This window comes from Phanerochaete carnosa (genome assembly GCF_000300595.1).
Source record: "Phanerochaete carnosa HHB-10118-sp unplaced genomic scaffold PHACAscaffold_3, whole genome shotgun sequence".
In the NCBI taxonomy this organism is placed as follows: domain Eukaryota; kingdom Fungi; phylum Basidiomycota; class Agaricomycetes; order Polyporales; family Phanerochaetaceae; genus Phanerochaete; species Phanerochaete carnosa.
This window is the reverse complement of record NW_006767630.1, coordinates 1,734,010-1,756,935: the sequence shown is the minus strand read 5'-3', so window position 1 is coordinate 1,756,935 and position 22,926 is coordinate 1,734,010. Positions and strand designations below refer to the sequence as shown.

At 51.4% G+C, this 22,926-nt stretch overlaps 11 protein-coding genes across 11 annotated transcripts in view; 5 read left to right on the top strand and 6 right to left on the bottom strand.

The window, feature by feature from the left end:
- Positions 1 to 2,261: 2,261 nt before the first annotated feature.
- PHACADRAFT_251873 (uncharacterized protein) lies at positions 2,262 to 4,179 on the top strand. Its single transcript, XM_007393222.1, has 6 exons — positions 2,262 to 2,318; positions 2,372 to 2,636; positions 2,692 to 2,812; positions 2,874 to 3,340; positions 3,397 to 3,831; positions 3,887 to 4,179. The coding sequence occupies exons 1-6, from the start codon at positions 2,285 to 2,287 to the stop codon at positions 3,990 to 3,992; spliced, it is 1,428 nt and encodes a 475-aa protein (XP_007393284.1). The 5' UTR covers positions 2,262 to 2,284; the 3' UTR covers positions 3,993 to 4,179.
- Positions 4,180 to 4,263: 84 nt separating this feature from the next.
- Positions 4,264 to 7,437, bottom strand: PHACADRAFT_193079 (uncharacterized protein; the record flags this gene model as incomplete). The annotated part of the gene is made up of 15 exons (XM_007393221.1): positions 4,264 to 4,921; positions 4,971 to 5,048; positions 5,099 to 5,203; positions 5,272 to 5,540; positions 5,600 to 5,889; positions 5,943 to 5,995; positions 6,044 to 6,177; positions 6,228 to 6,326; positions 6,390 to 6,442; positions 6,495 to 6,607; positions 6,658 to 6,761; positions 6,817 to 6,927; positions 6,981 to 7,079; positions 7,136 to 7,226; positions 7,280 to 7,437. The coding sequence occupies 15 exons, from the start codon at positions 7,435 to 7,437 to the stop codon at positions 4,264 to 4,266; spliced, it is 2,415 nt and encodes an 804-aa protein (XP_007393283.1).
- Positions 7,438 to 8,702: 1,265 nt separating this feature from the next.
- PHACADRAFT_251870 (uncharacterized protein) lies at positions 8,703 to 9,889 on the bottom strand. Its single transcript, XM_007393220.1, has one exon. The coding sequence runs from the start codon at positions 9,802 to 9,804 to the stop codon at positions 8,866 to 8,868; it is 939 nt and encodes a 312-aa protein (XP_007393282.1). The 5' UTR covers positions 9,805 to 9,889; the 3' UTR covers positions 8,703 to 8,865.
- Positions 9,890 to 9,896: 7 nt separating this feature from the next.
- PHACADRAFT_251869 (uncharacterized protein) lies at positions 9,897 to 10,554 on the bottom strand (the record flags this gene model as incomplete). Its single annotated transcript, XM_007393219.1, has 1 exon — positions 9,897 to 10,554. Exon 1 carries the CDS (start codon positions 10,207 to 10,209, stop codon positions 9,898 to 9,900), a length of 312 nt encoding a protein of 103 aa, XP_007393281.1. The 5' UTR covers positions 10,210 to 10,554.
- Positions 10,555 to 10,559: 5 nt separating this feature from the next.
- On the bottom strand, positions 10,560 to 10,889 carry PHACADRAFT_116434 (uncharacterized protein; the record flags this gene model as incomplete). Its single annotated transcript, XM_007393218.1, has 2 exons — positions 10,560 to 10,721; positions 10,776 to 10,889. The coding sequence occupies 2 exons, from the start codon at positions 10,887 to 10,889 to the stop codon at positions 10,575 to 10,577; spliced, it is 261 nt and encodes an 86-aa protein (XP_007393280.1). The 3' UTR covers positions 10,560 to 10,574.
- A 289-nt stretch (positions 10,890 to 11,178) lies between these two features.
- PHACADRAFT_251867 (uncharacterized protein) lies at positions 11,179 to 12,506 on the bottom strand. The gene is made up of 4 exons (XM_007393217.1): positions 12,301 to 12,506; positions 12,018 to 12,237; positions 11,620 to 11,959; positions 11,179 to 11,572 (listed from the first exon to the last, which is right to left on the bottom strand). The coding sequence occupies exons 1-4, from the start codon at positions 12,340 to 12,342 to the stop codon at positions 11,260 to 11,262; spliced, it is 915 nt and encodes a 304-aa protein (XP_007393279.1). The 5' UTR covers positions 12,343 to 12,506; the 3' UTR covers positions 11,179 to 11,259.
- A 127-nt stretch (positions 12,507 to 12,633) lies between these two features.
- PHACADRAFT_251865 (uncharacterized protein) lies at positions 12,634 to 13,926 on the bottom strand. The gene is made up of 5 exons (XM_007393216.1): positions 13,871 to 13,926; positions 13,634 to 13,734; positions 13,339 to 13,577; positions 13,033 to 13,278; positions 12,634 to 12,979 (listed from the first exon to the last, which is right to left on the bottom strand). Exons 2-5 carry the CDS (start codon positions 13,721 to 13,723, stop codon positions 12,904 to 12,906), a joined length of 651 nt encoding a protein of 216 aa, XP_007393278.1. The 5' UTR covers positions 13,724 to 13,734; positions 13,871 to 13,926; the 3' UTR covers positions 12,634 to 12,903.
- A 1,372-nt stretch (positions 13,927 to 15,298) lies between these two features.
- PHACADRAFT_251861 (uncharacterized protein) lies at positions 15,299 to 15,805 on the top strand. The gene has a single exon (XM_007393215.1). The coding sequence runs from the start codon at positions 15,412 to 15,414 to the stop codon at positions 15,571 to 15,573; it is 162 nt and encodes a 53-aa protein (XP_007393277.1). The 5' UTR covers positions 15,299 to 15,411; the 3' UTR covers positions 15,574 to 15,805.
- A 394-nt stretch (positions 15,806 to 16,199) lies between these two features.
- On the top strand, positions 16,200 to 19,061 carry PHACADRAFT_251858 (uncharacterized protein). The gene is made up of 4 exons (XM_007393214.1): positions 16,200 to 16,556; positions 16,623 to 17,630; positions 17,692 to 18,264; positions 18,321 to 19,061. The coding sequence occupies exons 1-4, from the start codon at positions 16,353 to 16,355 to the stop codon at positions 18,951 to 18,953; spliced, it is 2,418 nt and encodes an 805-aa protein (XP_007393276.1). The 5' UTR covers positions 16,200 to 16,352; the 3' UTR covers positions 18,954 to 19,061.
- An 84-nt stretch (positions 19,062 to 19,145) lies between these two features.
- On the top strand, positions 19,146 to 20,966 carry PHACADRAFT_116423 (uncharacterized protein). The gene is made up of 8 exons (XM_007393213.1): positions 19,146 to 19,298; positions 19,349 to 19,385; positions 19,448 to 19,509; positions 19,562 to 19,711; positions 19,771 to 20,065; positions 20,117 to 20,164; positions 20,220 to 20,447; positions 20,496 to 20,966. The coding sequence occupies exons 1-8, from the start codon at positions 19,222 to 19,224 to the stop codon at positions 20,829 to 20,831; spliced, it is 1,233 nt and encodes a 410-aa protein (XP_007393275.1). The 5' UTR covers positions 19,146 to 19,221; the 3' UTR covers positions 20,832 to 20,966.
- Positions 20,967 to 21,052: 86 nt separating this feature from the next.
- Positions 21,053 to 22,926, top strand: part of PHACADRAFT_206795 (uncharacterized protein) — a 3,151-nt gene continuing 1,277 nt past the window's right edge. Inside the window, exons 1-8 of the mRNA XM_007393212.1 lie at positions 21,053 to 21,651; positions 21,704 to 21,886; positions 21,939 to 22,067; positions 22,121 to 22,184; positions 22,267 to 22,437; positions 22,490 to 22,586; positions 22,644 to 22,712; positions 22,768 to 22,837. Of these exons, the coding sequence (XP_007393274.1) occupies positions 21,618 to 21,651; positions 21,704 to 21,886; positions 21,939 to 22,067; positions 22,121 to 22,184; positions 22,267 to 22,437; positions 22,490 to 22,586; positions 22,644 to 22,712; positions 22,768 to 22,837 (817 nt within the window). The 5' untranslated portion in view covers positions 21,053 to 21,617. The remainder of the gene's footprint in view (positions 21,652 to 21,703; positions 21,887 to 21,938; positions 22,068 to 22,120; positions 22,185 to 22,266; positions 22,438 to 22,489; positions 22,587 to 22,643; positions 22,713 to 22,767; positions 22,838 to 22,926) is intronic.

Here is a 22,926-nt window from a genome sequence, read left to right as displayed (position 1 = left end):
TTTTTACACATACTATACAACTAGCTCCATTTTAATATGTGCAGAGTCAATTTTATTCTACAGTCTGTATTCTACTACAAATTATATGATAAATATGCATATTTTCAGCTATTTTTGATATACTCTTCCAGCATACACCTTCTGCTACAAGGCGATACCTTGAGAAAATACAGCTAGTTGTCCAGTTTAGAAACCATATACAATGTGTCCAGCCATCTGTAATATTCACGGAGATATTGAGGAATCTTAACACCCCTCTGTAGTCTGTTGCAATACTTTAGGTCGTCACTGTAAGCTGCATGAGATAGACCCTGTAGAGTTTCCACTACATATTGATGAGGGTACTGAGATTTATGAGCTGTGTAGCTATATGCTTGGACCATTAGAGAACTTCTGGCACAAGGAATACATGTGCACATCATGTGGGACCAGTCAGACAATTGGTAGAAGCAAGAACACAACCTATTCTAACTTGCTCCTTATATGTTTCCCATACAGATGGCAGAGGCAGGGCATCATGAGTGGACCTGTTGATGAGAGAACTCCACTAGAGTGGTTACATGCCAACACAAGACAAGTAGCCAATATAACATGCAGTAGCTGTGGTATCAAGCTAGTGAAGAAGGTAATCATAGATGATATGCCTCAATTCCTTAAGTTTAAAGTTGATAAAGTTACTATTAAGTGGACTTTTATGCTGGACTTGAACAAGTGCAAGTACAGGCTATGTAGATTTATTTATAATGGCAATGAGCACTTTACAGCAAGGATAGTTAGTGCTGACCAGCAAGTATGATATAATGATAGATTGAAGTATGATAGTATATATTACTTAGAATCTCAGTTTTGTAATATGACACCAGCTCAACTTGCCAATAGTTAAATGGGTATAAGCTGGCCTTTAGGTTTTATAGTCAGATGTTGTAAATAAACAATATAATAGTCTGTAAGTTGTTATTATTATTTATGTGATAAGCACATTATTCATAAGATTCACATAATAAAATAATGAAGGATTGCCGTCAACATATTTTGCAAAGTGATAAAGTGATAAATACTGTATATAGCTCTAAATCTTATATAAATGATAAGCAATTATAATATCTGAGTTATTATTATTTATGTTACAGCATAAAAGAAATGAAGAAATTATACCTGCCAAACATATACAGTGGCCGCCTAAAATAACACACAACACTACAAAGGGGTGTTATAATCTCTCTGTATCTCCACAACCACTCTACCTAGCCAGATAGTGTATATACAAATCTTATACTATATTACTATTAGCATCTTTCTGAGGTATCACTTTGATGCAAGCACCAGGTGCTAGAAAAAATGTGGTGAAAATGGCTGAAAAATGAATATATATTGTGGAATTTATACAATAACACAGACTCCAGAGCAAAATATGGTTAAGTCTTAGTAAAATTCTATGCTGTATGATGTTACTGTAACAAAATTACAGCATGGTAACAAAATTGGATGAATAAGCTGTGGAGACAGTTACATTGGTATGTTTTACCAAGGAAATCTGTATATTTATATCTTCATGGCACTCAGGAATAGAGATACAAAATTTGCTGTACAGAATAATCTTTACTAGCAGATACATTCAGTATACCACTATAGATATTCCAGCTGCTGGTGATGTCTATAGAATATAAGTATACACCTCTTTATTTTGTAATGAATATAGTTGTCACTGTAGCTCATTCATCCAATTTTGTTACCATGCTGTAATTTTGTTACAGTAACATCATACAGCATAGAATTTTACTAAGACTTAACCATATTTTGCTCTGGGGTCTGTGTCATTGTATAAATTTCACAATATATATTCATTTTTCAGCCATTTTCACCACATTTTTTCTGGCACCTGGTGCTTGCATCAAAGTGATACCTCAGAAGGATGCTAATAGTAGCCTAGTATAAAATTTGTATATACACTATCTGGCTAGGTACAGTGGTTGTGGAGATACGGAGGGATTATAACACCCCTTTGTAGTGTTGTGCGTTATTTTTGGCGGCCACTGTACGTGTTACTTTCGAGCGACATTACGTGACAGGCGCTGGATACAATTCAGGCGCCTAAAGTGTGACATTATTTTGCTACACCGGGACGGCCCGCGGGCCGGGGAGCCGTCTAGGCACAGGACGGACGCGACGGGACGCTTGAGTGGGCCACCGGACCTTTGCTCAGAGGATAGTATAAGTACGCAGCGATGGAGAGTCGACGACTCCGACGTTAGCTTGCGACTCGCCCCCACCAGCCCTTCTGAGCATGTCATTGAAGATTACCGGTTTTGAGACCCATGGTACGTTCTAGAGTGCTGTGATGACCAGACGGGTGCTAACAAATGCTGCACAGACGTCCGTTTCCCCACCTCTCTGACGGGAGACGGGACAGATGCGATGAACACTGACTGTGACTACTCGTCTGCATATGTTTCGCTCTTCACGTCTGGTGACCTTGTCGGTCATGGCATGACCTTCACCATTGGCCGCGGCAACGATATCGTCTGCGCCGCAATCAAGGAACTTGCCCAGCGGCTCGTGGGTAAGAACACGGAGGAGCTCTTCGCTAATATGGGCAAGACGTGGGACCATCTCTGCTCTGACCCACAGTTGCGGTGGTGTGTAGTCACAATCATTTACCAGAGGGGTCGTTTGTCTGATCGGGAGACTCAGGATTGGCCCCGAAAAGGGTGTAATCCACATTGCACTCGGTGCTGTGAACAATGCTTTGTGGGATATGTATGCGCGATCGCGGAGCAAGCCTCTCTGGAAACTCATTGTAGATATGACACCGGTTAGTGCCTTTTGTTCACCTTGTAGATAGAACTTTCGCTGACGCTTTCTTGTGCCTTCAGGAAGAACTTGTGAATGCGACCGCCTTCCGTTACATCACCGATGCTATAACGAAAGAAGAAGCCCTTGCAATGCTTGAGGAAAAGGCTGCGACCAAAGCGGAGCGCGAGGTGCACGTCCGCGAAGTCGGTTACCCGGCCTACGTGACGTCGGCAGGCTGGCTAGGATATAGCGACGAGAAGGTCGCACGACTCACGAAGGAGGCCGTCCAAGCCGGCTTCAACCACTTCAAGATGAAGGTCGGCGCGGATCGTTCATCAGACCTCCGCCGTGGCAAGATCATCCGCTCTATCATTGACGACTCCGCGCATTTACCCGCGGACATCGCCCCCCGCGACCCAAATGGACCAGACCTTATCGGCAAGAACGCTGGCCCAACAGGCTGTGTGCTGATGATTGATGCGAACCAGGTGTGGGATGTTCCACAGGCGATCGAGTATGTCGAGAGCTTGCAGGAGATCAAGCCATGGTACTCGCGTTCTCTTTTCGTCGTCTTTCTTGTACTGACAGACGCTTGTATCGCAGGTTCATCGAGGAGCCCACTGCCCCCGACGACATCCTCGGCCACGCAGCAATCCGCAAGGCACTCAAGCCCTACGGCATCGGCGTCGCGACGGGCGAGCATGCGCACAACCGCATGGTTTTCAAGCAGCTGCTCCAGGCCGAGGCCATAGATGTCTGCCAGATCGACTCGTGCCGCCTCGCGGGCGTGAGCGAGGTCCTGAGCGTGTTGCTCATGGCTGCCAAGTTTCGTGTGCCCGTGTGCCCACACGCGGGTGGCGTCGGCCTGTGCGAGTACGTTATCCATCTGAGCTTGATCGACTACATCGCCGTGTCGGGCTCGATGGAGCGCAATGTGCTCGAGTTTGTGGATCACCTCCACGAGCACTTCCTGTACCCGTGCAGCATCAATAACAGGGGCCGATATAACGTGCCGAGCAACCCTGCGGAAGGCTACAGGTGCGTTTTACTTGGTGTGTATGGTGGCGATTCTGGCTGATGTGCCTGCACACAGCATTGAAATGCATAATGACAGCATTGCACGCTTCGAATGGCCGCATGGGTCTTACTGGGTCAACGAACACGCTGCAGCCAAGGCGAGGGGAGTTAATGGGCACTAGGAGGCAGTCTTAACTCAGTGCCAAAAAAAAAAAACTCCCCGAGATCCTCTGTCTCTGTAATTTATTTGGAACACAAAAGACGTCATCATTCCACTCGTAGGTTTGGTATAGGATCTGCTTAACGCCTCTATACATTGTATTCCGCGAAGCGATGATTATTAGCTACTGTACAAACAGTGCATGAGAAGAGTTGTAAGGGAACGTGTAAACTCGGAGACGGGATCCCAAATTCGAACGAAAGCTAGAGATGAATGAAGAGATAGATGAATAGTTACCGCCTTTTGCCTGGCTCAAACAGCTGCCACTGCTCCCAGGCGCCACTTTCCGCTCCCTCTTCGTCGTCATCGGGCGCGACCTTCGCCACCTTCTTGTGCCTTGGGGGCGTCTCGAGGACATCACCCTGCATCTCGTCGATCTGCCGTTTCGGTGGGCTACCGACATGTAGGAGTCCCTCAGCCTCTGCGTCAGGCAAAGTGTCGAGCCGGACATTCTCCTTGCCCTCCACCTCAGAAGCACTCGTCGCTGTCGAGCCCGCTGTCGTCTTCTGGTATCGACTGTATTGAATCGATATCGCTGCCGCTGGTATCGGTCGCGTCGCTCTCGCCGGCGACGGCGGCAGTGCTGGGGAGTTTGATCCCGCTGGTTGCGGTGGTGAAGGCGGCGCCAGAGGGATTGAAGACGAGCCCGAGGACACTGCTGCTTCCTGTCGCGAAGAGGTTGACGGATCATCGACGGTCGCATACGCATCATGCAAGCTGGTGTGGGTGCTCTCACCCTTGAGGCTCGGCCGCGCGGACCCATTGCTTGTGATTGATGTTTGGCTGCTATGGCTGCTGGTCTTGGTCTTGTGCACTTTGCCCTTCTTGGATCGCTTTGGTGAGGGCTCAAATGGTCGGCCGCTTTCAATGGCCCGTTCAACCTCAATGATCCTAGGCAGGTCCTTATCAGCGGATGCAAAAGTAGCAAGGAGGGAAGTACCTCTCTTTGAGCTTGATGTTATCCGGCACGTATGTCTCCGCTTTGCGGTAGAGTTCAAGAGCGAGCTGCAAGTTTCCCCTTTGACGATTGTCAGTACACGCAGCGGTCTCGAGACGGATAGCTCATACTTCTCGGAATGTGACCGAGCGAGCGAGACGTACGCTCGCCCAGTGCGTTTCCTAGAAACAGGTGACAGTACGTCCACCATCTGGACCTCTCTACTACTGTGCTCGCTGCGATAGCAAAGTTCGATCTTTTCAGCAAATGCCTGTCCATGTCCAGTCACGTTGTATACACTCACAACTTCTGCTCAAGTTCCTCAAGTCTCTTCTTCAGCTCATCACCATTAGCATCCTCATGCCGGTGCATAAGAGGGGTGAGTGTATTCAACGGAAGACTCTCCTGGTGTTGTTCAGGGGCCTTACCCTTTCGCTTCGCTTCGCGTTTCGCAAGCTCCTCTGCAAGGCGTACCGCAACCTCTTCCTCTCGGCGGGTCGCTTCTTCACGAGCCCGCTCGTTAGCATGCTCCGCGAGACGTCGGGCAACTTCCGCCTCGACAGCTCGGGCGATCTACATAAAATGGACACCAGTCTTGTGATGCTGGTAGGCAATGAGGCACGACGACATACCCGCTCGTCAATTTCCTTGTCTGTGAGAGTGACCGTTTTCGGCGCGGAAGGTGCGGGCGGATGCATTAGCTGGCTCAGCCGGCTGGCCGTGCCGAAACCACCGACAGATGGTCGAGGCACCCGAGAGGATACATTTGAGCTCGAGGAGCTTGGGCGGCTTGCAGGTGCGGAAACGAGAGACGGTCGCCCACCGTGCGAAGAGCTGGAAGAGATTGGCAACATTGCGGCCGCAAGCTTGGGTGGAGGTGCTGGAAGCGCGGCAAAATGTGGTTTGGGCACTGGTCTGTTGTCTGTTGGCTATCCTGTCAAGCGAATTCCAGCGGGTTCGGGCCCCGGGACCGACCTTTCTCGTTTACTACAGGTTTGTTCTCAATATTCTTTGTGTGAACAGCGAAGCTATCGTGTCGGTTAGCTCCAGTCACCTCGAGAAGCCATGTCACCAACTTAAGCGTGTTAAGCGTGTCCTGTCTAAACTTGGTGCCGGGGGCCAAGTTACAGATAAGTAGACCAACTGAGCTGCCGCCTAACGCGTCTTGTAATAGGCGAGTCAGTTTGGAGTTCCGGTAGGGAATGCGGCTCTGTGGTGGGTAAGTTACATTGGTACGATGAGAAGTGTCCGGGGACGCACATGTCCTTTGTTCAGGGCATGGACAACCTGCCCAAGGGTGCTCAGTGACTTATTAATGGCTGCAGACTCAGCCATCCGTGACGGGTCGTTTCCCGTCATCTAGGTTTAGCATTAACGTCACGCTTGAAAAGGCGCCCACATCAAGTCGCGGTCTTTCAGTACCTTGTTGTTCTCAGAGCCAGCCAAGTCGACGAGGTTTAGCTTGCCGGATAGAGCTACGTGGATATTAGTGCCTTTGAAACGCAACGTTGAGAGCTGAAACTATACTTTTATTTTCCGCTGGGTCTGTTAAGGTAACCGTTACAGTGAGGATCGCATGGGATCGCGACGAAGCACGATTGAGGTTGGTCGATGCCACCGAACGATTTTTCGACGCTTGACTAAACAGAAAAATTCATAAATACGAACGAGTAGCCAGGCCAAGACGTACGAGTAGATCTTCTCAAAGTCAGCAACGGAGTCCATAGGGATAGCTGTCAGGTTGGCGACGAAAACCTGCCCCCGATCATTCTCTCGAACGGGAAGCTTAGGGGCCTAGATGTCTTATATTAGTACATCCGTGATCACGTAGCTTGCCAGATACGCGCACATTCTCTCTGTTCACCAGAAGGTCGTAGACTTCATCCTTGTAGATCTCCATGTAGGACACGGAGAGTTCAGAACGATAACGCCTCAGACCGGATTGCTTGTGAAACAACGCCTGGAACGGAAGATGTAGCATCAGGCTGATGCGTGACATGGCACGCTACGCACCTCTACCGCTCTGGGTATGATGCCAGGCTCCGCCTTGCTCCCTTGCATGGTATGAGTCTTGCCTGAGGACGTGACACCGTACGCGAATACAGTTACCGTCTATTTCAAAATCATTCAGTGCTACTGGCAAATCTGCAGGGCATGTGAGGACTCACCACTCCGTTGTAAACGATGTCAATTATAGGACGCACTTCATTCTCGAATATCTCCCTTTGAGTAGCTGCAGGGTCGTAACACGAAGTAATCCTGTATGTAGTAGTGTAAAGCTCATGCCTCAGCGCGTTCTTCAAGTGACGTACGGAAACTTGAAGATTTGAGTGAGGTCTCGGGGGTTGGGAACGGAGACACAAGAAGTGCCGTCGTCGCGACGTTCAACCTGGACACCGTCGTCGACAAGCTCTCCGGGGATCGGTGGTCGTAGACGTGCTGCTATCTTTATCTTGTATGTAGTTGCCATTGAAGAGAGCAAAAGGAGAATGCTGGGCGTTTGCCAACGTCTCGCTGGACCCCTGGTTGAACCGTTCAGTCGCGTCTCACTCATGTGACCGAGCAAGTACCATCGATTATGTAAGATCCAGCGCTTGCCCTGAGCTAGCGTAGTCGGCTCCAATTGATTCGTTCTCTGTTAGTCGTCGTACATTCATACAGTATTTCTGACGGTACATTTTCATGAGAAACCGCACGTATGTGCATCACTACCGCAAGAGATCACACTCACCCGGCTCACTATCTCTCTGTTGTCCCGACTGCCCAAGGCTGGTTCTCAGATATAGTACTACATTTTTGCTCAGAAATCAATACGGCTCGCCACTAAGAGAAGTGGGATGTCGACATGTGCGCAGGGCATGACTATATGTGTATATACATAGTATAGATATAACGCAAGGTTCTCAATCACATTAACGAATTGCTCGCCCGCATCGGTGAATCTATTCAACATTACCGCAGTATTCTCACTTGAGTCTTGTACTGTCACAAATTGGACCCAACTATCCCGCGATGCACTGTTCAAATGGAGACCTCAACTGCTAGAAGTCTCCCTCATCCGCCACCGTTGGTGCCCATAAACAAACACACAATCGACCACTGACGCACTGATGTTGGCACGCCGTGTCTTTCCCCACCGCTGATTCCGAGGTTTCCGCTCACTCGATATTCTACTCGTGAGCAGATGTCCCTTCAAACCTAGATGAACAGCCTAACCTCGCTCTCTCTTAAGCGCCACTAGTACCTCGACAACGATTGCTGTCTCGAGCCGTACCTCCTTGCCCTTTAATCTCGGACACCTAGTTGTCGCCATGTGTCCTGTAGATCGATGCGGCCCAGGGCCCGAAGGTATCCAGCTCTCCGAGGAACGGGCCCCGCCCAGCGTGCGCCGTTTCACCGAGCTAGTCGCGTTCATGCCTGAGGGTGTCTCGTATCGCATCCGCGGGATCAAGAGAGCGAGACCGGAGCTAGCAAAGGACTCCACCAGCTGGCTAAGCGGGTAGGGTACAAGGCCGACATAAGGTGAAATACAGGATGATTTGGCAGGAAATAGATGTACGAGCCGCTTGTATTGGTGATAGGGTCGTCACATGGAGAGCTGGTGCTTAGTGAGCTGGAACAAGGGCTAGATGTTGTCTACAGAGCTTTTGTACATCTTAAATCGGATCTAGGGCCCGCTCAGGAATAGCAGATCTGAAATTTCTCTCCATTAACGGTGTTGTTCAGAGTAAATTTACTGTACACACCTTGGGTAACAGACTAGGGCCCTCAGGGAGCGATCGGGCGCTTTAAGGTGCTATGGCCTTTAACCTCGATCAAATTTGTATGCCAGGTATAGTTGCACTAGATAAAGGCGAAGCGGAGCACGACCTGCCTAGCTTATAGAGCAGTAAGACGATCATTCGAGCCTCCGCGCCACCTCCTCATATAGATCGCCCATGCGATCGTACTTGGCAGCCAAGATCGAAGACGCTCCAGGAGCATGTCTACGCACATGCGCATGTTGCATGGGAACAGGTGTGGGTTTATGAGGTTGCGCAGGGCACGGCGAGGGAAGAAGATAATGGTCAACCACGCTCCCAGTGGCAGCAGCGTTGCGACCAGCCACGGAGGTCCCTCGGCGCTGAGATATGTAGATGCGAGGCATGTTAGGTATGAGTGTCGGTTGGCATGGGACACGCGGGAGCAGCATAGTCTTGGAGTGCTGTGCGGTGACTATCTTTCTACCTGTTGCAACGTAGAAAGGCTCCTTCGTGGCAGGACGGGGACGCCTATCGAAGTGTGGTACGTAGACACGGGTGTAGTGGTCGCTCCCGTCGTTTACCGACTCGTGATCCTTATCTTCTACGACGCTTCCGGGAATGCTGGATGCACGTTGCATAGGCGGCGGATGCAAGCCTGATCGCGGCCTGCGCAGGGTGAAGCGTCTGATGATAAATTTCTGCAGAAACCCTCCGCCGCGGTGGAACATGGACTGGAAGCGCTCGAACTCTTCCTGCGTTTCGGCGCGTTCCTCGAGCAGCTTCCTTCGCTGTACCGCGGATGCGATGGTCGCGAACACTACAATAGCACCAGCGATCGACAAGGGGACTGCATACGCAGCTGAAGAAACTGGCACATGTGTTTGCGCGAGATTTGGCATCGCTTGTGGGGTCGCCGGGTTGCGAGCTTCACCATTTGGCGAGACTGTGGATAATGGCGGGGAATGTGGATTGGATGTATCTGAAGCTAGCGGTAGCCACGACGAGTTGAGATTGCGGTGTCTGAACATTATTGAGACATACGCACGACTCAAGGAGAATGGCGGAGAGATAGATGAATCGGCGTCGACAGACATCTCGAGGACGTAGCTGCTAGCTTGTAGAACTTGCGGCGCAGCCCTTCGTTCACAAAGTCAACAACATAAGAAGCCAAAGATCATGCAGCATACTTACAAAGTGACTTGATACGAGCTGTTACTCTCATTTTGCGTCACGGTGGGCTGGATTGCTATCCCACAGCCAGCGTCATCCTCACCAGATGCACCGAAGCCGTCTGCCTCGGCCTGATCATTACACAGCCTAAAAGATGGCATTAAAATTGCCCGATCAGACCACCACTCTCCGATGATATACGACCCAGGACTGTAGACATCCCCGGCAGCCGGCCTGGTCCAGGTAACGTCAAGAGCAAGGGAAGTGGACCGGCGCTGAGCAAGCAGGACGTAAAGCAGGAGGCGAATGGAGGATGGAAGATTGTACATGATGGTCCGGCCAACAGCGTACGTTGCAAAGACCAGCCTACGAAGTGAGCGTGGGATGAGTATACGAAGGAAGCTGGGTAGAGTGCGCCCATCCTGTCCGTCCAATGCGGCTGGCTTGCTCCGAAACAGGGTCTCCTGGCAAACACAAGGGGCACGCTCAATTGAGGCTGACCGGGCGTGACCATATCATCGAGAAGTCTATTCAGTGTGAAGTTAGTCGCAACTAGAATGCCGGTGTTGAGGCGGTGGAGTCGAGATCTACTTCCATCTTGACCTCAGTAGCAGGACTTCTCGTTTTGATATCGTCAGCAAAGGTGCGCAGAACGAGCCTAGATATACAGCTACTCGTCAGCGGGATGCGTGTATCAAGTTAATGGCACACACCGCTTGCGAGCAATCAAACTCTTGAGCATCTCAGTAATCACCTCTTCCTCCTCGAGAGAGAGATAACCGCCCTCAATGTTGTATGCAGCTTCTCTCGCCCGGCTCAGGTCATCCCTGAGAGAATTGGACTGGAAGATAGGTCAGTTGTGCATGTTAAAGCTGAAGAAGGGCACGTAGCACACAGCTTGCACGAGCTTCTTCTTGAGCTGTGGAGTCGTGCTTGCCTCAGACTCGTTAATCACGTCGAAAACATCGACAACGTCAGGTAGAAGATTCGCAAATAACGTCGTCGACATACTGTACGTCGTGTGGGCGTGCCCGCGCAGCTGGAAGAGTGGCATAGAACGGAACATCTGGTCCAAATAGACGCAAATAATGACGCTGTTTCTACGATCCTGACAATTTCGACGACAGATAGTAGATATTTAAGCAAACGGCCCAAGATATGCTAATAAAAGCTCTACTTCACGGCCAAAGGGATTTGCTTTCTTATGCCCACTTCAGATACACTGATGCGCGGACATGTGCAGTCACGCGTCAAACTCACCAGTGGCCACATATATGCGCATCCGACAGAAGGCCTGATTGAAACAGAGTACGATATACTGCTACCACGAGCTAGTCACGGCATACATAAACATAAACAGACCGAAGTGACCATGAATCTCATGCCTGCTCATCCGCTATCTCGCCCCTCGCCCTCCCTAGAACAGCAGCCACAACTCCCACCACATCATTTGCTTGTATATGAGCCCCAATAATGTCGCTCATGTCACTGCCTAAGGGCAGGTCAGAGACCTGCACGTCCGCCAGCTGCCGGGTATTCGGTACAAAGAGGAGAATGATTACAACTGGAAACCATGTACCGCTTGCGGACGATGAGCGGATAGCGTACTCAAGGTGGAGTTCGTTCTCTGAAGGAGATACAAACGAAACTAGCGAGTGCAGTTTCCGATGCAACTTAAGTGCAGCCGTATACCTGCAAGCCATTAGTACACTCGATTCAAGCCCGGTAGACATGCGCACCATTTATACGACCGTACAACCTGTGCATCTTCGTCCTCGCTCTTGCTCGACTTCACAAGTTTCTCTATCTCGCCCCGTTCTCCGCTCAGCCACTCTACTTCCCGCGCGCCGGACTTGACCTTATCCTTCATACTATCGACTGCATCGTTCAGGTTCTGTAGCTTATCTTCGAGTGTCTGCATCTCAAGCACTTGTGCATCGAGCTGAGCTTCTGCAGAAGGGACAGTGAGACGCGGCTGGGGATAGGCTTGTCGGAGACGTGTAAGTTTCAGGCGGGCATCTAGAATCTTGCGGGAAAGTCCTACGGACTCTTCTGTAAGGGATCTGACTTTTGTGCAGTCTACAGAACCGCAGCATATTGTTAGTCATATAAATCAGATACTCGCTCCTAAACGCACCTTGTTCAATGAGCGGCGCGAGCGTCCTAATATTACTCTGCATCTCCGCAAGTCTGAGCTTCTTCTCCCTAAGTTCCCGTTTCTTGTGCTCATTAAGTTCGCGCTGTGCCTCATTATCTGCTGCATATATGCTTGGAGCATCGTCGTTGACAATGATTTTGATATATGAGTCCTTCGCTTTCTGTTCCAGATATTGAAACTTCAGTTTCCGAAAGAACGCCTGTGAGGGCGAAGAAAGAGTGTATTAACATCAAGGCGGCTGCAAGTCCGAAAAAAGGCCTACAAGCTGGGCTGTGAGATCCAGCGAGATGGAGGCGGGATCCATGAGCCCGCTGTTCTCGCTGAGCGGGAGCGGGAGCCTGCTACTTTCATCTGTAGTAGTTGTGCGGAAGTCGAACTGTTTCTGCGAATCGACAATGTTAAGCTCGGCTTTAGAGAGCGCATCTTGCAGTCGCTGCGCTGTCTCTAGGATTGCCACTGGTTTCCTATCGAGTGAGATTCTTTCGGACGTCATGCGACTCTGCGAGACTAGCATGTCAAGGTGTGAGCGTAAGATGCGTTTCCACGTGACAAACCGCTATCCAACACAAAGTCACAATGTGCAAATCAAATATTTCTGTGCTACATAGTATTAAGACTACCATAACATCAATACATAGGATGTCCTCAAATCTCCCAAACATGATCCAACACAGCTGCAGAATATGTCATCCATGAGAAATTGATGAGAGTATGATATGTGCCCCGTTTCCCCTAACCATCAACCACTATTCAAGTTGATGTAGTGAATATGAGGCAAGCACAGCGATCGATCGTGACAAAGTCCTCACTCGTATACAGGACATCGCATTTATACGGTGGTGTGAATACAGAGCAATGAAAATAATCAAGCCCTCAGCTGGGCGCGGAGGTTAGCCTCAAGGGGACCACGAGGGCGAATGTACTGGACGTAGGCACCATCCCTGTGATGTGATCAGGGATACGAGAAGATAGTTTGCGTAATAAGAGCACGCACTGAAGTACACGCTTGTCCTCCTTCAGCTTCACATAGTCCTCCCGATTGACGTTGGTGAAACCCCACTTGCGAGAAACGATTATCTTCTGACGACCAGGGAACTTGTAACGCGCCCGACGAAGCGCCTCATTGACGACCGCAGCATTCGCATCTTTAGTGCGGATAGAGAGAATTATCTGGCCAATGTTAACACGTGCAACAGTTCCATAAGGCTTGCCCCACGCTCCACGCATACCAGTCTGGAGACTATTCGCGCATCGTCCGTTTCGTTAGGAAAATTTGCATTAGAGGCAGTTTCATGCTTACCGATCGGCACCAGCACATGACAGCATCTTGTTGATGCGAAGCACATGGAACGGGTGGACGCGGACTCTCAAGTGGAATGAATCCTTTCCAGAGGTCTTCGTGACATATTTGTTCGCGCAGATTCGAGCAGCTTCAAGAGCCTCACTTGACAGCTGTTCGTACTCGTCGGAGACAAGGTGAACGCAATAGGGAAACTCGTCAACGGAGGCACGCTTGCGGCCCAAGTCGAAGATACGAATCTATAAAGCCGTGCTTACAGCCTTGTATGAGCGGCATGTCTAGTTTAAATACTTACCTTGGAATCCGGCACACCACGGTTGTAGCGGGACTTTGGATACGGCTTATTTTTGCAGTATCGGTAGCAGCGAGCGGGACGGCGACCCATTTCTTGAAGATCTACATCAAACAGAGCCGTGTGAGCGTTATCTGGGCGGTCATAGCTACATCCATCGCCTGCAAGCCTAATTCTGGGCCCAACAGCGCCAGAAATAAGGCATTCGCGCAGAGCAGGGACGGCGGGACACTTACTGACCTAGATTCGAGGGGAAAGATGAAGTCTCGCTTGTTCACGACGCCTTTTGAGGCCCTGGGTGAAGTCGATGACAAACAGACTCTGGCTGAGTAAAGCTCGAGCGTCAGGTGTTACCATATTTGGTGCGCTCAGTGCCTTGAGCCGCGGCGGCCATCATCGGCATGCCGTTTCGGAGCATTAGCCCGAGACAGGCTCCTACGGTACCGGATTTTGGCTTACGTAACCTGGACACGCACCGGCCCATAGCCTGGCTAACTTAGATGACCGCTCTCATCCTAGCTCTGTGCCGACGAACTTAGCTCGGTGCCGAGGATGAGCCAGCTGGAGGCGTAAACAGCCTCAGCCAGTAGGTGCACGATCATCGTCTCAGAGCGAGCTGTGCGGAACGCACTAATCCCGCCTCGGTAACTTCGCAGTGTCTGAGCGCACAACTCTCTTGCATCTCTGCACCTACCTGCAGTCATGACAGCTGAGAAATTTCCTGAACCGCAACTCTCTACTGCGTTCGATTCTAGAAAGCCATCTTTTCCTCAGCCAACCCCTCAGACCAGCCAGTACTCGGGCCGCCCGGTCGCGATACCTTCTCCAGCATACTTCAGTCCTAGTCAGGTAGAAGGTATGATACTCCTTCCCCTCAACAATCTGAGGCCGTCCCTTGACTATCTAATGTTCTAGATAATAATGTATCCTTTCCACAACCCTCACCACATCCGCAAATGTCACTCCCTCAGGGGCACGGTCCAGACCAGGGCCTACACGGGCAAACATTCAGCTCTGAGACCCACACGCACATAGAGATGAAGGCCAATCTGCCTTGCTGCTGCCCTTGTGGACTGTGAGATATTTGTCATCCCTTCTGATCCAACGGCTAATATCAACATCATAGTTGCGCTGGCTGCTGCGCTGCAATTTGTTGCATACCGTGTTGTCTCTGTTGACGCATTGACGAGTGTCCAGCGATGTTTCCCTTTCACTCGTCGTCTCCGCCGCTTTGTCGCTCACCTCAGTCCGTTCGCGCCTTACCTTACTCCGCTTCTTATCGCCCTCCTCACGTGATTCCCCTTCATTTCCCCGTGAGGAGGTCCTCACCTTCCTTCCTGCGTCAGCTCTTGTGCTATAAGCGTGTACTATTGAACTCGCGGTTTTCATATAACATCTTCTCTATCGCCATTGCATGTGTCCTGACACTGTGATGAGCGGTTTTTTTGCGCTAGGATGTCATATATATGGTCACGCCTCACGAGGCGTCGGTGACGACGCCTGTTCTCCTTCACCCACCGCCAAGCCCTGTTCGCTTCCGCCTGCCAGAGGTGAATGTACTACACACCCATCCCTCGGCCAAGCAATGTTTATCATGTGCGGCGCTCAGCGACAGACCTCCATGGCATGTATTACGGACGTAAGTCACCTATGTTTGAGCACTAGACCCGGGTTCAGTAGCTCACACTTGGACGCAGCACCCGAGATGAGGATGGTTTCGCCACCAATAAGCCCCCATTACAGCGCGCAGCCTCAACCCACGCCTGTGCTCACATACCCAGATGGACGCCGTCCGCGCGTCCTCCACCGTAACGGCGCGCCTGCTGGTGGCTGTTGCGATCCTTATTGCTGCGATCGTTGCTGCGAGGAATGGTGTGACAACTGTTGTGATACGTTTTGCTATCGTTGCTGCTGGTGCGTTGCCCCTTGTACAAAACCAGTGACGTTGGCTGACGAGCCGTAAAGTAACCGTGGTTGTTGCTACTGATGGTACACCATTTTGCGTGTCTCTTCTCCAACGTCAGATAAAGCAAAGCATTACTTGTACATGGTATTAATGATGAAGTGTCTTGCAGTCATTCTCGAGACCGACCTCAAAATATCGCTGTACCTCGTCTTAATACGCGTTGTCGCTCTCAGGATGGGACGAATACAGTGCGAGCCGCCATTCGTTGAATATCTCGGGAGACTTCACCGCCCATGAACTGCGCTGACTAAGGCAGGGAGACAGGCGATGTCTGTACACCGCCCTGGTATCAAGCTTTGCTGTCGCGTCCCCGAGACTTGGGATAGAGATCCCTATTATTTTCCAAGAGGCCTGAAGGCTTCGGTTGCGCTTGGGGCATTGAAACTATTTGTGCTCCTGGACATGTTTCACCTGTTCTGCGTAGGCTGTGAGGTGACAATGAAAGCGTGAGATGATACCCAAGCTCTGCAGATGACGATATGGACACCTTGATGCGCCTTGTCGCACAGCCACCACACTTGGAGCACAGCGCGACTCAGATTATGGTACCGGATATAACTCACCCTCTCAGTCGACGATCCCCTCACTACCTTTCGCTTACAACCCGGTTACATTTAACCAGAGCCCTCTCTTTTACTACTTCCAGAGGCGTTACTGGCCATTATTTTTCTGAGGTCGTCGTTGCTGCTCTTGACAGAGGAAGATTCCATACCCATCGACTCGCCCTAGCTGTAGACCCACTCTGTAAGTTCACCAATGGCCACGCCGCCTGTGCCCCCTCGTCCGTATGATTACTACGACTCTCGCCCTACTCGAGATCAGCCAGGACGGCCGCCTATACCTCCTATCCCTCCAGCTCTCAGGATGGACCTCGAAAGCGAGCACGGATCTGCCCCTCATTTTGAAGACCCTCTCGTTGCACCTCGTCCGCACAAGATACAACCTGATCTACCTGCAAATGTAGGCTCTCCACACTGCGCTACTCACGTTACGCCTGACGTGTATTCACACCATTACTTTGATCAGATGGCACGGACGCTGCATGAGCAGACGAGGTCTCCCTACGGCGTGCGGCACCCTAGCGAATACGCGCAGCCTTGGGAAGGACAATCAACACTGAACACAACCCCTGGATTTGCGATACCTGGTCAAAGAGGTCCAAACCGCGGTGCTAGCCCTCTCCCGGGACAGGGTGCGAGCTATGGCGGCTATGGTGTTGCAAGTCCACCACCAGGCGGTTATTCGCCTTATCCACCACAAGGTTACAGCGCACAAATTCAACACTACCCACCACCTCCACGCACAGAAGATATTCAGTCGTCGCTGGCAGCTCTCGCTCTGGGACCATCATCACAGCTATCCCCCCATCAGTATCATCGCCATCCTTCCTCTATGTCTGAGTATGCGCCCCCACCACCGCCAGCGCAGCGGTATCCAGTGAACCCTCAGTCGGGATCACCCCCCAGACAGCCGGCACACACCCAAGGCCCGCCGTCTCTGACAGCTCCGGTGCCTACGGTGTCCGGGCTGGCTACATCTCTACAAGCTGTCCAACAGCCTAACTACGACCCTGTACAGAAGGTTTCATGGTGCCGCGACGTCCTCGCGCTCGTTAACCGCGCAGAGGCACTTCAAGCCCCACCCCCAAACCCCACGAACATCGCTTCGACTGATGTACCCGTTGGTCCGATCCGTATTGAAGACCCGCAACTACGACCGCTCGTCGACGTGATGACGTCGCTCATTCTGCAAATTTCTTCGCCGAACTCGATGCCCAAACCTCCGCCGGTGCACATCGCCGAGGCGGTGTACCTCCGCGCATGCTGCGAAGCGTCTGGTGCGTTTGCATCAGCCTACCCGCCCATCAAGCGCGACCCGCGCACAGCATTCCGTGACTTTGAGTTCGCAGCACGCAACGGCTTCCCTGCGGCGTGGTTCAAAATTGGCAGAGACTATGAGAACTTCGGGGACGTCCCGCACGCGAAGGACGCCTTTGAGCGGGGTGTAAAGGCAGGCGACGAGCGGTGTCTTTACGTGAGTACAACAGTCGCGCTCTTATGAAACGTGTGATTTATAACGACTGTGCTTATTGTAGCGCATGGGAATGGCACATCTTATGGGTCAACTCGGCCTGCCCTCATCCCCTGAGACTGCCGTCCCGCTCCTTCACCGGGCCGCCACCCTAGTATCGGCTGAAGTTCCCCAGCCAGCATATGTATATGGCCTACTTCTCTTGCAAGAATTCACACACGTCACCATTTCACCCCAGCTATTCGCTCCCTTCATCCCGCCAGGGTCCTCGACGGAGCTTGAAGCCCGCAAGCATCTCGAGCGGGCGGCATACCTCAGTTTTGCCCCCGCACAGTACAAGCTCGGACACTCATACGAGTTTGCATCGCCGCCGTTTCCATTCGATGCGCTTCTTAGTGTGCAGTACTACTCGCTCGCAAGTCAGCAAGGTGAGATTGAGGCGGATATGGCTCTCAGCAAGTGGTTCTTGTGCGGCTCGGAGGGCGCATTTGAAAAGGATGAGGGTCTCGCATGGACTTTTGCTGAGAAGGCAGCGAAGAAGGGGCTGCCAAGCGCTGAATTCGCGATGGGATATTATGCAGAAGTCGGTGTAGGTGGACCGAAGGATATGGAAGTAGCGAGGGTGTGGTACCAGAAGGTTAGTAGCATATCTTCACCCTACAGCTGTCGTCTAAGCCCACTATGATCCCTTAGGCCGCCGATCATGGCAATGAAGACGCGAAAGAACGTTTGCGTTCGCTCTCACAACCTGCACCTCAAGCGATTTCCCGTGAGGAACACCAGAATCTCACAGAAGTGACCCTCGTCAGGAAACGGACCCAAGCAAAGCAGCGCTCCGAGGCATCCGGTGCTTGGCCTGCACAAATGTCGGCAGGCCAAGGACAGCGCATCGTCGAGCATGCACGTAATACAAGTACGACTCTAGCTCCCGTCGTTGCAGTCGCTCCACAAGGGGCGTCGTCACCTCACCCTGCGACAAGCCCACAGCGACGACCGGCGGATATACCTGTTACTAGTCCTCTGACAGGCAGTCCAGCACCGCAGACGCAGACGCCTCGTCCGTTCGCGAATGCACCGCGCTACGCACTCTCAGACCCCGGATCGAATTCTGCGGCCGGCCCGCGACTTGCACAGCAGCAGTCCAACTTTGGTCCCCCAGGACGCCGCACTGACACTGCTGGTCCACCGCCCCCAGAATCTGAGGAGCACTCCTTGCCAGAGCCTCTCTCACCACGGAACGACTCGTCACGTCGTGGGGCGCAGACGTTCGCGGAAATGGGTATTACAACAGCGAAGGTTGAACAGAAGGAATGCCTCATCATGTAAAGTGATTTCACTCGTTTTGCTACGGACAGTGCCTACAGACTAGGAGAGAAGACGAAGCACAGTTCTATATATATACTATGTCTACTGCGCCCGATCGATGGTAGCGACCCAGAAATAAATCGGAACGGGCCTCCTGCCAGCATTGCAGGGACTGACACGTGACGCGTGAAACGCGATCGACGGTCCGCTCGTTCCCGACTCAGCACCCTCAGATCTCTATAGCTCTGTGCGCTCGCAGCCAACTTGAGCGTGTACCCAACACGGCGAGATGGAAGGGATGCAGAAAGCTGTGAAGTGGTACCCTCCTTCTTATGATATCCGTGTCGAGCACGTTCCAATCCCGAAGTTGGTGCATGCGAGCACATAATCTCCTACCATCTGCTAACTTGGCACAGGGTCCAACACCCGGACGACGTGATCGTGAAGGTGCAGGTAAGCACCTTTTCATTATTCTTGTTCAAGGATCTGATTTGAATATTGCTGTGCTGTGGCAGCTCGCGGGTCTTTGTGGAAGTGACCTGCACATCTACCGTGGACACGAGGATGTAGATGCGGAGTCAGTCTATATCTACTGCATGCAGGAGTGCAGACATTCTGACATTGATCAGGCTCATCTGTGGGCATGAGTTTGTTGGCACAGTGGTCGAAATGGGCGGCAGCTTTGGTTCCCATGCTCAACAACGTCCAGAGCTGTATCGTACGCTCCGCCTCGGCGACAAGGTGGTCTCTCCGTTCACCGTGTCATGTGGAGAATGCCAGTAAGCCCTATGGTTACGTTCCTTTGTTGGCTGGCTACTCAAGTGGCTGTGCGGTCTAGTTTCTGTAGGGTGGGCTTCACCTGCCGCTGCATGCATTCTGTCCTCTTTGGTATCCCCGCTCTGCCGGGCGGACAGGCCCAGTATGTACGCGTCCCGAAGGCAGGTGGGACCTTGTTCAAGGTCGAAAGCGTCACCGCAGCATCGAAGGATGGCTCGGTTTCTTGCCTGGCAGACAGCTCTTTGCTTCTACTTGCAGATATTCTCCCGACCGGCGTGTTCGCAGCCTTGCAGGTCTTACAACATGCCAAGACGTCACCGATGTTGACTGCCAGCCCATATCCCTTTGGCGGCTTTGTGTCGGGAACGGAGGGCAATACGCAAGCATTGGCGCCCCTGTCAGCTGAGGACCGAATCTTGACCTTGGCAATCGTGGGACTGGGACCCGTTGGAGTGGTAAGTACCACACTGTATATTGTCGCTTTTCACTGACATTACATTGTATGAGCAGTGTGCCGCAGTGAGCTTATTAGATATGCTCAGCGGCATACAGCAGACCAAGGATGTTCAGTATCGAGTTGTTGCGATTGATCCAAATGAGTCTAGACGGGCCAAAATGACGAAAATTGCCGAAGCCATTGGGGCTTCCAGAAAGTCTTTTGCAGTCGCGGACATTCCGCAAGCTAAACGGACCGTAAGCGAATGGACAAGCGGCATAGGATGCAATGCGATCCTTGAAGTAATTGTATTTCCTCCCACCGTCTGCAGTGGACTCACTTTGCATCAGGTTGTAGGTAATAACAGCGCGCTCGAACTAGCCTATGGGCTCGTGCGACCATTTGGATCTGTCAGCTCCGTTGGCGTGCACCAAGAACCACCGCTGCCGTTCATGGGACGCGATTTATACAACAAGAACATTTCGTTCGACTTTGGCAGATGCCCAGTGAGGGCGATGCTTCCAATTGCCTCAAAAATTCTGGCAAAATATCAGGCCGTGTTTGGCAGCATTGGGGAAAAGATTAGTCTGATAGAACGGGTAGTTAGCTTGGAGGATGCGCCAAAAAGTTACGAGCTGTTCGATAAGGGGAAGTGTGGGAAAATTCTGTTCGACCCTTGGAAGTAGGGGCTGGTCCTTCAGGCTGTAACACTCACTATGGGCTTAATGAGTAGCGGTTCATACATCCTGACATGCCATTCTAGGGAGCCTCGCAGGGGTCTGTTGGATCGGAATTTTTGCCCACGAATATACTGTGGCCGTTGTGATTGCTCATGACGTCATAAGCTCATGCATGAACATATATAACCCGCGTGCTCACTCCCGACAATTTCGGCGCGGACATTGAGTAGAGTCCCGCCATCCCTCACAATCATAAACTCCAGACGGACGGAGTTCCCATACATTTTCTGTCTATCTAGGCAGCACTCGCAGCCTGGAAACTCGGAGGCTATTGTAAGATTGCCATGAGTCTTCACGGTTCACCGGGTCGACCGGTGATGGCTACAAATCATCAGGCTGGGTATCATGCTAACAAAGAGCAATCAGAGCAGACTCGCACACAGCATACGGAGACCGGGTGCGAGTCAGTACACTAGTGGAGCCGACAATGACTCGACTGCAGGGCGCGCCGAGGTGCCATTGGCAACGTCGGGTGAGTACGGAAGGGAGCTAGGCATGCCTCTGCTAGTCCTCACTAAACAAGTGCTTGCAGGACCTTCCTTGCCTGGCTACAGGTGACACTTGCTTTTGGCTTGGTCTCACAAAGGGTCTCCAGAGCGGGGAGCCGTACCCGACATCGAGAGATTTGCGCGCTCACAGCCCCCTGCATAAAAGCCGTCATATTGATGAGCGCACACTATCATAGTTAGCATATCTACGCTGACCACCCCCATCCCCTTCTCCTCTCGCCTAATGTCCGTTAACAAGAAACAGAGCTCGTTTACAGGTGTGTTGCTTGGGGATCTCGATAGAGTTTGACAAACTATCGATATTCCCAGTTGACTTCCTGATGGGAGGTACTGCCGCTGCAATTTCCAAGACAGCAGCGGCACCTATCGAGCGTGTCAAGATTCTCATGCAGAACCAGGGATCTATGCTAGCTGCAGGACGGCTGAATCGTCCCTATACTGGTATCATTGACTGCTTCAAGCACACGTACCAGAATGAAGGAATGCTGAGCTGTAAGTGGTAGAGCACTAGGGACGCACGCATGTATTGAAGCTGTCTTTACAGTTTGGCGTGGCAACGGGACAAATGTGATCCGCTATTTCCCCACGCAAGCTCTGAACTTCGCCTTCAAAGATACGTTCAAGGAGATATTCAACTTTAGAAAAGCTGACAACTTCACCCTCTGGGTATTCGGTACATTGTCCGACACCCGCAGAGCATTTCACACTGCTGATCCGTTTACGTAGGAAATATTCTCAGTGGAGCAGCTGCCGGTGCCTCATCTTCTGTCTTCGTCTACTCTCTAGATTAGTAAGTATTTCTAGGTATATGTATTCGTTCTGCATCATTTGCTGATCATTGCGCCTGCGCTCGATGCTATACTATGATGTAGCGCGCGCACACGCCTTTCTGCCGACGCGAAGAGCACCGCAGGCGGAGGCCAACGTCAGTTCAATGGTCTCTCGGATGTGTACAAGAAAACTCTTGCGTCCGATGGTATTGCAGGCCTGTATCGAGGATTTGTCCCCAGCGTTGTGGGTATTTGTGTCTACCGCGGTTTATAGTAAGTAATACCTGAAGTTTGATAGTACATCCATATACTTATCACGCGATAGCTTCGGCGGTTATGACACTATTCGAGATACTTTCCTTGTTGGTTCTCTGAAGGGCAACTTCCTGGCATCCTTCGCCGTCGGATGGACCTGTACCACGGTATGCTACGAGCACTCACATGCGAAATCTCTTCAGTCACTAAGCCTCGTACTTCAGGCTGCTGCGTTAGCATCCTACCCGCTTGACACCATCAGGCGCCGCATGATGATGACCTCTGGGGAGAAGGTAAAGCAGATATTCTATCTTCAGACTTCGTGGTCGACTAAATGACGTCGAATAGGTCCGTTACAAAAACTGGATTGATGCGGGAAGGCAGATTGCTACCAAGGAAGGCATCAAAGCATTTTTTGGTATGCGCTGATATATGCAACGGAAATTCGACCGCTTGCTTATTACAATGCGAATGCTGAATAGCCGGCGCTGGTGCAAATATCTCCGG